At 54.6% G+C, this 12,843-nt stretch overlaps 1 protein-coding gene across 3 annotated transcripts in view; it reads left to right on the forward strand.

Moving 5' to 3' along the window:
• Positions 1 to 12,000, forward strand: part of RBCK1 (RANBP2-type and C3HC4-type zinc finger containing 1) — a 19,749-nt gene extending 7,749 nt beyond the window's left edge. The window contains exons 4-13 of one of the 3 annotated variants that reach the window (XM_028485967.2): positions 1,275 to 1,368; positions 1,480 to 1,678; positions 2,859 to 2,980; positions 3,060 to 3,233; positions 4,391 to 4,671; positions 5,608 to 5,719; positions 8,783 to 8,962; positions 9,695 to 9,793; positions 10,136 to 10,279; positions 11,293 to 12,000. In XM_028485967.2, coding sequence (XP_028341768.1) covers positions 1,275 to 1,368; positions 1,480 to 1,678; positions 2,859 to 2,980; positions 3,060 to 3,233; positions 4,391 to 4,671; positions 5,608 to 5,719; positions 8,783 to 8,962; positions 9,695 to 9,793; positions 10,136 to 10,279; positions 11,293 to 11,373 — 1,486 coding nt within the window. In that variant the 3' untranslated portion in view covers positions 11,374 to 12,000. The other 2 variants (XM_007124240.4, XM_055083202.1) reach the window with 2 other exon arrangements.
• Positions 12,001 to 12,843: the final 843 nt, after the last annotated feature.

Genomic DNA, 12,843 nt, shown 5'->3' on the forward strand with positions numbered 1-12,843 from the left:
CGGAGCCTGCGCTCCGCAACGGGAGAGGCCACAACGGTGAGAGGCCCGCGTACCCAAAAAAAAAAAAAAAAAAAAAAAAAATGACTTTAAAAAATAACCTCAATACCATTATTACACCTAAAAAATTAACAATAATTACTTAAAATTCCCTAATACTGTATTTATATTAAACTTTCCTTGATTATTTCGTTAGTGTTTTTTTTTTTGGTTTTTGGTTTTTTTTGGCCGCACGACATGTGGCTTGCAGGATCTTAGTTCCCCAACCAGGGATTAAACCTGGGTCCCCAGAGTCCTGACCACTTGTAACTCCCTCCTTAGTGTTTGTTATAGTTGGTTTGTTCCAATCGGGAGCCAAACAAGATCAAATAGCATTTCTTAATGTTGTCTGAGTCTCTTTTATTCACTTTCTCTATTTTTAGTGCCATTAATTTTTTTAAAGAAACCTGGTCTTTGACCTCCAGAATTCTCCCACATTCTGAATTTATGAATTGCCTCCTCATGCTGTAATTTAATATCTCTCATTTTCCTTGTGAACTTGTAGTTTGACCTGAAGGTTAGGTTAGTAAGGAGTCACTGTTACATTCACAGGAATTCTTCCTTATTTTCTGATTGCTTCTTGCTGTTCTTGCTTTAAGGATGCAGCGTTTTCCCACATCACTCTGGGGGTTCTAAGTGGGCTTTCCTGTTATTGTTCTACACCCTACTTTTTCTGTGTCCTGGGATCAGTTCTGTTTTTTTGTCTTAGCCCTCCCTTTTCATGCTTTTGGTCTTGCAAAAAAGTTTGAGCATCTTTGAGAAGGTTGGTGTTTAAAACCGCTTTCTGTGGAATAATACTGTTTGGGTTGAAATCCTGCCTCTAACAGTTATTAACTGTTTACTTGGCAGAGCCACTGTAACCTATCTGTGCTTCCTGTTTTTACCTCTAAAATAGGGGTGACAACAGTACCTGCCTCATGTGTTCACTGAGAGGATTATATGAGTTAATACATGTTAAGTGCTTTGTAGAGTCTTGGCATACAGTTAATAACTGTTGTGGTTTGGCTAAGGAGCCATTAATAGCCAATAGTAGAAGAGGTTGGAGAGCTTGGGAGGGGCCAGAGCATGGAGGCCCTTGCCATGCCACAGTGAGTTTGGATTTTATTCTGAGAGCCATGTGGAGCCATTGCAGGGGCCTAAGCAGCGAGTTCTGATACAGGAGGAAGCACAGGGGAGTGGGAATCCAGGAGCTGGCTGGTGGCTGAGGTTGGACCTGCGGCCCCTTGCCCTCCCCGCAGGCTGTGGGTGAGCGTGGAGGATGCGCAGATGCACACGGTCACTATCTGGCTCACGGTGCGGCCTGACATGACGGTGGCCTCCCTCAAGGACATGGTGAGTGAGGGGGCAAAAGGAAGACATGTCAGGGTGGAGGTTCCCCTTTTGCCCTGCCTCTCTCTACTCTGCTCCTCCCTCCCCACACTCCCTCTGCATCCTCCCTGCTAGGTGTTCCTGGACTATGGCTTTCCGCCAACCCTGCAGCAGTGGGTGATTGGGCAGCGCTTGGCCCGGGACCAGGAGACCCTGCACTCCCACGGGGTGCGGCGGAACGGGGCCAGCGCCTACCTCTATCTGCTGTCAGCCCGCAACACCTCACTCAGCCCTCAGGAGCTGCAGCGGGAGCGGCAGCTGCGGATGCTGGAGGGTGAGGCTCTGCTGCTGAGTGGTGTGCACTCTCCTGAGGCTGCAGGGGAGAGGGAGCAGGGGGCAGAGCCCAGGGGCTCTCGTCGGGAACGTGCCCGGAGGACCTTATCCGTAGGGGGAAGAGAGGACAAAGGACGCCCCAGGAAGGAGCCATTTGGGGAACCATTTAGAGAACAGCTGGTCTAGGGGAGAGGGGCTGAGTTCAGTCCCCGCCCTGGCATTTATCAGCTGTGTGACCTCAGGCAAATCTCTTCTCATCCCTGCTCTTCAGTTTTCTAATTGGATATGATAATAGCTAGTTTTTATTCTAAGTTTTTTACTTCTTATTCTGAAATATTTCAGACCTACAGAAAAGTTGCAAAATTGTATAGAGAATTGTATAACTAATTCCCATGTGCTTTTCGTGTGGATTCCCCAAATATTAACATTTGACTATATTTATTTTGCTTTATCATTCTCTCAGTATTTATTTATGCATAAGTAATTTTTTGGAACTGTTAAGAGAGTAAGTTGCAGACACGTTGTCCCTTTCCCCTAAATACTTGTGTGTATTTCCTTTAAAAAAAAAAAAGGGTCATTTTCTTACTACATACATCTATCAAATTTAGGAAATTAACATTGATACGGTCCATTGATCTAATGGACAGATCTTGCTCAAATTTTACCAGTTGTCTCGCTAATGTACTTTATAGTGAAAGACCTGGTCCTTGGCCTCGGTGTCGCTCAGTCTTTTTCAGTCTTTGGTCTCCTGTCCTCCCTTGGCTCTCCTGTTGTTTGAAGAGTCCAGGCCAGTTTTGTTTTTTGTTTTTCTGTCCCATGTGCCCTCATGAATGGATTCAGATTCAGTATTTCTGCAGGACTACCTCAGAAGTGTTGTTCATCTCTCTAGGTGCTACACTTAGGAGCACAGGAGATCAGTTTTCAAGCAGGGTTTTTAAGCTGGGAGGACCCAGGAGCAGTCGTGGGTGGAGGAGGGACTCTGACCTTTGGGAGCCAGGACACTCGGCCAGGTCTGGACCCACCCGGTAGGACCACCGAGCCGGAGACTCCTCCGGAAGGAGGGAGATAGAAGGGGGCGGGGTGGGGGGGGCGGTCAGTGCAGAGCCCGGGGTTCCTGGCTGCCCCAGGGTGTGGACGAAATGGGCTGCAGGGATCCGCCACCCCTGAACCCTCCTCCCCAGATCTGGGCTTCGAGGACCTCACGCTGCAGCCACGGGGCCCCCTGGAGCCAGTCCCCCCGAAGCCCGGGGGCCCCCAGGAGCCGGGGCGGGGGCAGAACGACGCCGCGCCAGAGCCCCCGCCGGTAAGCTGCCCAGTGCACGCCCTTGCGCCCCTGACCCGCCCGTCTCGTCTCCCTGCGCTCACCGCCCCTCTGCCCCCAGGTGGGCTGGCAGTGCCCCGGCTGCACCTTCATCAACAAGCCCACGCGGCCCGGCTGCGAGATGTGCTGCCGGGCGCGGCCCGAGGCCTACCAGGTCCCCGCCTCGTACCAGCCGGACGAGGAGGAGCGAGCGCGTCTGGCCGGTGAGGAGGAGGCACTGCGCCAGTACCAGCAGGTGGGCGCGGACCCCGGACAGACACCTGCAGACTGGACGGGGGAGGCATAGGCCAGGAAGGGAGGCACCTCCATATTGCCGCTCCTCCCCCTGTTGCTGCCCCCTCCTGATCACACCACTGGTGGTGACCCTGCACTTGACTGTGACCGGCCTCTCCCTGAGCTCATCCTGTCGCTAGGACCCTGCTCCCCGGCTGTGATGCACATCCAGGCTTATCTGCCCCGCCCCCCCAGTGGGCTGTGGCGCTGCCCCTGGCTTTGACTTACACTCTCACTGTGCACACGAGACTACCGGGCTCTGACCCCAACATCCTAGCTGAGACCCTGACCACTCCCCCACCCGCCAGCCCTTTGTCCGCCTGTGACCTAGCTCTTGCTCCACTCAGCCCTGACCTCCTCTTCCTCCCTGGCTGTGGCCCACCCAGACTTCCTAGGATCTTGGACCTAGCCCTTCGCCGCTCCCTGGGAGGTCGAGCCAGCCCTCTGTCCTGCTCCTCCCACAGTCCCACCCCCATCATGTTAACGCTCGCATTGATTACACAGATACCTAACCCTGAGCGTTCCCCCATTCTGATCGGATGCTCCCATCCCCCACTTGGACCCAGGCTGCCCTTGTCCCACGCCGGCCATGACCTCACTGCTGGTCCCATCTACAGCCTTGGCCCGGACCCTGTTCTCTCTCCCGCCTTGCTCTGCTCCCTCGCTTTATCACCACCTCCCATACCCCTGACCTATTCTGTGACCTTGACCCAGCTCTGCCTTCACCCCCCTGGCCCTAGCCCTGTCCTGCTTCTTGGCAGAGATGGGAGCCCTGCTACTCCTGACTCCCCGCTCAGACCCTGGTCCCTTCCTTTCCAAACGCCATCGCTCCCTGGCTTGACACCGGGTTGCAGCCTTAACCTGCCAGTGCCGGGCCCGCCTCCTGCCCCACCCCCACCCCATCCCCCTGTTTCCTTGCCTCCCGCCCCGCCCCCGGCCCCTCCCTTCCCAGCATCTCCTGCGCCTAACCTCAGCCTGCCCAGTCCCACCCCCAACGCAGAATCCTGCCCCCCGCACCCTCCCCGGCACGGTAGGTTTGACCCATCCCCTGATCCTGCGCCCTTCTGGCCCAACCCTGAGACCCTGACCCGCCCCGCGGCCCCACCCCCGTGTGCCCAGCGGAAGCAGCAGCTGCAGGAGGGGAACTACCTACAGCACGTGCAACTGGATCAGCGGAGCCTGGTGCTGAACACCGAGCCTACCGAGTGCCCCGTATGCTACTCGGTGCTGGCGCCCGGCGAGGCCGTGGTGCTGCGTGAGTGTCTGCACACCTTCTGCAGGTGCGGCCCTGACCCCACCCCCAGCGATGTAGTTCCTCACGGCTGCGCAGTACCCATGGCTGAAAGGGGGTGGGGCGCAGTGCTCTTACATCTCCTTGGACGCCCACAGAAACCTGCGAGGTAGGCACTCTCTCCCCTTTTTGCTGAGGAGGAATGTGAGGTACAGAGAGGCCAGCAACTTGCTCGAGGCCACACAGCTCAGGCATTCTGTCGCCAGAGCATGCGACCTTCCACACAACCGCCAGGCCCATGTAAGGCCTGGGTTCTGGCCTGGCAGCCCGTGCCAACCCCGCCCTGACCCTCGCTGGTGGACAGTCTGCCCTCTGAGGCTCCACACCTGGCCCTGGCCTGTGGAGAATGTGTCCTTCTTCACAGCACACATTTGATGAGCTGCCCTGGGTGCCAGGGACTGGGCTAGGCCTGGGGATCCAGGAGTGAACAAAAAAGCTCATTTTCCGCCTCCTGAAGCTTACATTCCTGTGGGCAGGCCGATGTTAATCAAATAATCACTGATATAATTGTAAATTGTGCCAAATGCTAAGTACCAGTGGATTATGATAAAAGTAACAGAGGCCCTGCCCTACAAGAGGGCTGGGAGGCCCCTAGGGAGGCTGCACTTGAGCACACCAGGGGGTCCAAAGTGGGTATGTGCCTGGCCTGCCTGTGGCAGCAAGGAGTCAGTGTAGCTGGAGCAGAGGGATGGGGAGGGGGTTAGGGGATGGGGACGGAGAGGTATTAGGGAGGGTGAGTCACCGGGGCTCTCAGGTTTGCTCTGGGTGGGATGGGATGGGAGGCTGCGGGGAGGGACATGGTAGACCCAGGGAGCCCAGTGAGGAGGCTCCTGCAGTCCTGCAGGTGAGGTGATGGGACCTGGGCCAGAGTGATAAGGGTGGCAGTTGGGGGGACAGAAGTGATGGGTTGGTGGGAGGGATCGGAAGGAAGGGAGGTATTGAGGAGAAGCCCACCTGGGGTCAGGCCTCACCATATGAGGGCTGGAGTCCTGGGGGATGGGGTTCAGACGACCCCTAACCTCCCACCCCTTCATACCTCCCCCAGGGAGTGTCTACAGGGCACCATCCGCAACAGCCAGGAGGCCGAGGTTGCCTGCCCCTTCATTGACAACACCTACTCATGCTCGGGCAAGCTGCTGGAGAGGGAGATCCGGGCGGTAAGGCCTGGGGGAGGAAGGGGCACACACCCCTGTCCCAGGGAACTGGGCCCTGAGCTGGCAGGTGGGAACCGGTTTGAGAGTCCCAGTCTCAGGCACCAGTCATTTATCACGAGCCTTTTCTGTGTGGGATGCTGGAGGCCCAAGGGGTGGGCAGGACAGGAACTAGGGGAAATACCTAGTAAAGAAAACACCCTTATGAAGAAAAGACAGCAGAGCAGTTAGCAAGGGGGAGTTCTGGGGCCAGATGGCCTGGTGACCTCAGGTCAGATACGCAGCCTCTCTGTGCCTCGGTTTTCTCAACTTGGTTGGGGTCAGAGAGTTAGTTTCTATTTCAAGGGTTGTGAAGATTATAGTGGAAGACATGTGTAAAGAATTTGGAATAGTGCTTGATATGTGGTATCAGTTAGCCCTTGTATCAGTTAGCTTCTGCTGTGTAACAGATTACTCCAGACTCAAAACAAACACCATTTATTTAGCTTATGAATATCCAAGTTAGCAATTTGGGTTGGGCTTAGCTGGATGATTCATCTGGTCCAGGTTGGGCCTGGCAGAGCTCAACTGGGCTTAGCTGGCAGGTCCACTGTCATGGACTGGTGTGATGGTCTTATCTGTGATGGCTGGGATGACAGGGCCTCCTTCCACTTTGGTTTCATCCACCCCCGGCTGGCCAGGGCCTGCTCATGTGCTGGTGTCTCAAGGATCCAAGAGCAGCCAGTGCAGGAACGCTTTCCAAGGCTGCTCACTTGCTCCTGTCCCTTTGGCAAAGCAGGTCACATGCTTAAGCCCAGAGTTTGTGTGGGAGGGACCCACCCAAGGGTGTGGAGTTGGGGAGACATGAACAAATAGGGGCCACTCCTCCAGCAACCTTTCACAGGGCTGTATATGTCTGCATGTGTGTATTTTCTATTATTATTAGTGTTATTATTATCGAGTTATGCCCCTGACTGCTGGTCATCTTGAGCAAGTGCTCTCCCTTCTCTGCGCCTCCATTTACCCATCTGTAAAGTGGACTGTTGGACTTGATCAGTGGTTTTTAAACTGCTGGGGAATGGCCTTCCCAGAATTGGGCATCTTGGAATTCCCAGGCCAACATGGAGGCAGGGCCAAAGGTGGCTGAGGTCCAAATGAGAGACCCCCACCACCACATATACAAGACCCCGTTTCTCCACATCACTTCTGCCTATTTCCTATGATGCTGCTTCTCAGAACCCCCTAAACTTTACCAAGTATTTCCTGGCGCCTAAGGGGTTCTGCCTCAGGGGAAAAACGGCAGACAGAAGGGGTGGGCCTTTGGGAACTCCCAGCCTTTACACTAAGAGAAGCCCGATTTTTAACTGTTGTTTGTGGGGCACCTGAGAAGGGCAGCTCTGGCTTCCTTGCTCTTGCCTGGAGAGGCCCCAAGACATAGATCATTCCATATGTCCAGGCACCCACAGTCACTGCCCAGAGGCTTTCCCTGTAAAACCCACTTCTGCCAAGGGGCAATGTGATGGGGCCAGAGTTCATGCCAAGGAGCTGCAGGGCTCATGCTTCCCTGGAGCCCCTGGACGTTGACCGAAGCCTCAGAGAATAGTCAAGTGTGGCAGAGAAAGAGGAAGGGGCAGGGATCAGTAGAGTAATGCACCGCAAGAACAAGAACAGAAATCAAAGAGAAAAATCACCCACCAACTCTGCCATCCCAGAAAATCACTGATTCTGATTGTGTTTTCTCCTGTTTCCTTTGGTGTCTCTGGGTAGACATGGTTTTTTTTTTTCTTTTTAAATTAACTATTAAGGTATACCTTGCACACAATAAAATTCATCTGTTGTAAGCATGCAGTTAGATGAGATTTTGTTTTTGTTTTTTTTTGCGGTACGCGGGCCTCCCACTGTTGTGGCCTCTCCTGTTCCGGGGCACGAACCCGTGTCCCCTGCATCGGCAGGCGGACTCTCAACCACTGCGCCACCAGGGAAGCCCTGCAGTTAGATGAGTTTTGACAAATGTAACTCTTAAGACTACCACTCAGTCAAGATATAGAACACAGACATGATTTTTACCTCATTGTAACCAGTGTAGGTACAACGGCTTTTGCTATTTTGCTACAAGACCTTTCTAAAGATTATTATAAATCTCTATGGCATACATCCTGTTTAGCTCTCTTCTCTTAATAATTCCAGTTTCTGGAATTATTATTAATAATATCAATAATTATTAATATTAATAATTATTAATTATTATTAATAATTCCTTCCAGTTCGTAAGGAATGCTTCAGGGAACATTTTGCATGGTGTCTCTTCCTTCTTATATATTATTTTCTTAGGATAAACTTGTAGAAGTAGAATAAGTCTCAAAGGGTCAGAAAAGTTTGGGATGGTTGAAACATTATTGCCACATGGCTTTCTCAGAGTGCTATGTACCAGGACGCTAGCTTAACCACATCTTCCTGGCATTGCTTGTTATTGTTTTTGTCCACTTTTTCCCCTTTTTAAAAGATTGTGGTAAAATATATATAACATTTACCATTTAACCATTTTTTAAGTGTACGGTTCTGTGGCATTAGGTGTAGCCACATTGCTGTGCAATCATCCATCTCCAGAACTTTTCTTTTTTTTTTTTTTTGTGGTATGCGGGCCTCTCACCGTCGTGGCCTCTCCCGTTGCGGAGCATAGGCTCCGGACGCACAGGCTCAGCGGCCGTGGCTCACGGGCCCAGCCGCTCCGCGGCATGTGGGATCTTCCCGGACCGGGGCACGAACCCGCGTCCCCTGCATCGGCAGGCGGACTCTCAACCACTGTGCCACCAGGGAAGTCCCAGAACTTTTAACCTACTTTTTTTTTTCCTTTTTTTGGCTGAGCCATTCGGCTTGCAGGATCGAACCCACGCCCCCTGCAGTGGAAGCACAGAGTCCTAACCACTGGACTGCCAGGGAATTCCCTTAACCCACTTTTTGAATGGAGTTTTTAACACTGCTACGTTGGACTTTATGGGTTGGGGGCTTCCTGAGGGATATTTGGTGACCAGGAGGGCACATTGTCAGGTGTTCTGAACCCAGAGCACCAAGGTTGTGGTCTGCTGGCAGCTCCTGAGCCCCGAGGATTACCAGCGATTTCTGGACCTGGGCGTCTCCATTGCGGAAAACCGCAGTGCCTTCAGCTACCACTGCAAGACCCTGGACTGCAAAGGATGGTGCTTCTTTGAGGATGATGTCAACGAGTTCACCTGCCCTGTGTGTTTCCACGTCAACTGCCTCCTTTGCAAGGTGGGGACAGGGACCCACACTGCCCAGTCACTCTGGTCCTGCCAGGAGCTCACTGCCATTCCGAGTCTGTTCTCCTGGGAAGGGAGCTGGGATACTGACCTGGTTGCCATGACTTAGAGCTGTGTGTCAGTGGCCAGGCTTGGCTTGGGCCTTGATCTGAGCCTAAGCCTTAGACTGAGCCCTGAGCCCGGACTGAGCCTCTGAATAATCCTGGTCCCAGACTGAGCCCCAATCCTGGCCTCTGATGAACCCCGATCCGTCACAGACCAACCCCAGCCCTGGCTCCAGACCGAGTGTCAACTCCTGTCCTGAACTGAGCCCTGCGTGACCCTCACCTCAGGCCATCCCTGCCCTCATCCTCTCAACAGGTGACCACAACAGAGACTGGTCTTGGGCGAGTAGGCAGGGCTGAGCCTGCTCGCAGCCCTGCAAGCTCACTCTCAGAGCATTACGCCTACAGCCAGGGCAGAACACAGCCAGCGACGAGGGGCTGCGGTTTAGGGATTTCTGTGCCTGTCAGGACTTAAAATAAATAGGTATATATGATTATTATCATACGTGAGGACCCTGGCTTCACCTCCCTGGCCTCAGGGTGTGTGTGGTTTACAAGGGAAGGCTCTGTCACTGGCACCATGTAGAAGCATTAAGTGCTTATGTGGATGCCCGCTCTGGTCCTCACCTCTCTAACTCCCTGGGGAACTTTCTCACCTCGAGCCCCTTGTCCTGCTGCAGGCCATCCACGAACAGATGAACTGCAAGGAGTACCAAGACGACCTGGCCCTGCGGGCTCAGAACGACGTGGCCGCCCGGCAGACGACGGAGATGCTGAGGGTGAGGCTGGGTCGAGGCTGAGGGCCGGGGATTTGAGTTTTGGGGAGGAATGGGGACTTCTCTGAAAGGACTGTGGTTCGTCCAGCGCTGGAGGCTTGAGCTCCTGCTGGCGTCACTTCCATCCAGAGATTGGACTCGGGACAAGTAGTGAGCAGCAGGAGTGTCCGGGTGGAGAGAGGAGACTGCAGACGCATGGGAGAGGAGGCTGCATGCACCCGGGCCCGGGCGGGGCAGCATGGGAGAGTGATTCTGCGACTCGGGGGGGTGGCCGGTTTCTCTCTGCGGCGGGGCGGGGGCCAGGGAGCGGGGCTGGGCCTAAGGTCGGCACCTGCTCCGCTGCAGACCATGCTGCAGCAGGGCGAGGCCATGCACTGCCCACAGTGCCAGATCGTGGTGCAGAAGAAGGATGGCTGTGACTGGATCCGCTGCACTGTCTGCCACACCGAGATCTGCTGGGTCACCAAGGGTCCTCGCTGGGGCCCCGGGGTGAGTCCCCAGGGAGAGGAGGGCTCAGGGGTGCTGTGGGAGAGTGCCTGAGAGTAGAGATTGGACAGGTCGGCCCATGGGCCGGTTCTAACCCCACTGCCTGCATTTGTGTAGCTCGTGAACTAAGAACGTTTTTTGCATCTTTTAAAACGGTTGAACCAACATATCAAAAGAAAAATATTTCATGACATGTAAAAATGATATGAAAACCAAATTTTAGTGTCCATAAGTAAAGTTTTATGGGAGCCCCGCTCATTCGTTTGCATACTGTCTGTAGCTGCTTTTGCGCTACCGACTGGCCGGCAAAGACTCAGGTAACTGTCTGGCCCTTTACAGAAATGTTTGCCCACCCCTGCCCTAGAGGACAGCGGCCAAGGGTGTGGGTGGGAGTCAGAGGTAGAGGGGTGGGTCCCTGGCTCTGGCACACATTGACCATGTGGTTAGGCTGTTACTGCCTTCTCTGAGCCACAGTTTCTTCGTCTGGGAAGTGGAGATGATAGCTGGGCCTCAGGCTCATTGTCAGAATCAAATGAAAAAGTGCAAGAGCAGCGCTTAGCGCGGTGCATCTGTCACATGGAGAGCACGCGCGTGGTGGCTCATGGTGGCTGTCGTGGGGAGGGGTGTTCCTGGAATTGGGGCTCGTCGTTATCCTTACGGGCAGACAGTGAGACAGGTGGAGGTGGAAGGAACACACTCTCATGCCGCCAGTGTGCTGACCCACCCCGAATATGCAAAAATCCAAGTCCTCTCTGGCTCCAGGTCTAGGGGTGGGTAGCCAGACCGCATAATTGAGGCTGCTACAGGAACCCAGAAAGGCCGCCCAGAAAGGCCTTAACGGCCGCCTCCATCCGGTAGCTGGGGCTGAGAGGGTCATCTTAGCAGGGGGATGTGCCCGAGCCAAGGCCCAGGGTGGGAGTCTGTGCTTTGGGGGTGTGATGGAGTGCATGGCGGAGGGGGAGGGGCCGCTGTCTTCACTGCCCTGATCTTTTCTCCTCTCCCCACTCATCCTCTAGGGCCCGGGAGACACCAGCGGGGGCTGCCGCTGCCGGGTGAATGGGGCTCCTTGCCACCCCAGCTGTCAGAACTGCCACTGAGCTGAGGATGGCCTGGTCCCCATGCTGACCCAGCCCCACATCTGCAAGCTGCTGTGGGACAGGGCTGGTGCTTTGGCTCTGATTTCTGGCCTGGGAGATGCCTTTGCGCTTGCCTGAGACAGGGGCCCTGAAGAGGCCAAGGCCCCTGAGCTGTGTGGATGAAATTGTTTGCTTTGGGCATTGCAGAGGCCCTGCCTGAGCTGGCCATTGTCTGCGGCTGCATCTGCCCCAGTGCCTTTGCCCTTCCCCTGGGGCTTGCCAGCCAGACCTTTCATCTCCTCTCTGTGGCTCCCATCTCTGCCTAACCCAGCCTTAAACACAGCCCTGGCCGGAGGCCTTGCTGGATGGAGCTTCTGAGAGCCCCGTGTGAGTCCACACTTCCCTCATCCACCTCCCTCGTCTGCAGGACGCTGAGCGCTCACAGCCTACCACCTCCCCTGTCGGCTTTCTGGGGGTGACTTTTCTCTGGCTTTGCTGTTGGAGGCCTGGGGCCTCTTAGAATTGCTGCTAATTCTGCTCAGAGCCAAGAGGGAGACCTGGCAGTTTCTAAAGACAGCCCAGCCGGCCCAGCTTCTGTATCTCCCTCTTTGCCGCCTGTGTAAACTAATTAAAATGGTTTTCCAGGAAGGGATGAGTGTGATGTCGTGAGAGGTAGCAAGAGGGTCATGGGCCGCGACTCTACACGGAGACAGGCAGGATCCCAGGCTCTCTGGGGACTGCAGCCAAAAGTTGATGTGTTGGCCCCTGTCAGTGTAGAACGAGGGTGCGGCTGAGCACTGGGATACTTGCACTGGACCGAGCACCCCTGCGCCCACTCGAGGGGCAGGATGCTCTGGGTCAGCGTTGGCCTGGACAGGCAGCTTGCAGTGTGTTGAGAGTCCACAAGGCGGGGTCTGCAGGTCAGTGTGGGCTTCAGGGGGAGGGAGGGGCCGAGGCAGCAGCTACAGGCCGGCAGGAAATTCTTGCTGCAAACTTCTGACCTCTCAGTGGGCATCCAATGTTGGAGAACACAGATATTTCAGGAAGAGGTGAAACTGCTGCAGTTGCGGGTGAGATTGTGATCCTAATTTTTAACATCTCAGACAAGATGGCACAGTATTGGTCCAGTGCTGTTTACTATGCCCACTCTGTGCTGGTCAGAGATTAATAAAACACGGTTCTGGGCGTCCATTCTGTTTTTACCTCATTCTCTGACCCCTCCAACACTCCTCCCACCCCCCACTTTGAAGACCAGCACACTGTCTGAGCCGGGATGTGGATCATCATTACAACAGGCGGAGGGCGTCTCTGTGACTCAAGGTCTGGACTCCAGGTTCCAGGAGTTGGGGCATGTCATTGGGGCAGGGCGGAAAGGGCTTATTCTAGACCCTGGAAAGGCATTGCCACCCTGTCCTTGGGTGCCAAGGCGCAAAAGAGTTGACTCCAGGCTCTGTGAGCAGAGAGGTGAGAGAACGTTAGTGCCTACCTGCT

The sequence above is a fragment of the Physeter macrocephalus genome, unplaced genomic scaffold, assembly GCF_002837175.3.
Source record: "Physeter macrocephalus isolate SW-GA unplaced genomic scaffold, ASM283717v5 random_628, whole genome shotgun sequence".
NCBI classification, from domain to species: Eukaryota; Metazoa; Chordata; class Mammalia; order Artiodactyla; family Physeteridae; genus Physeter; species Physeter macrocephalus.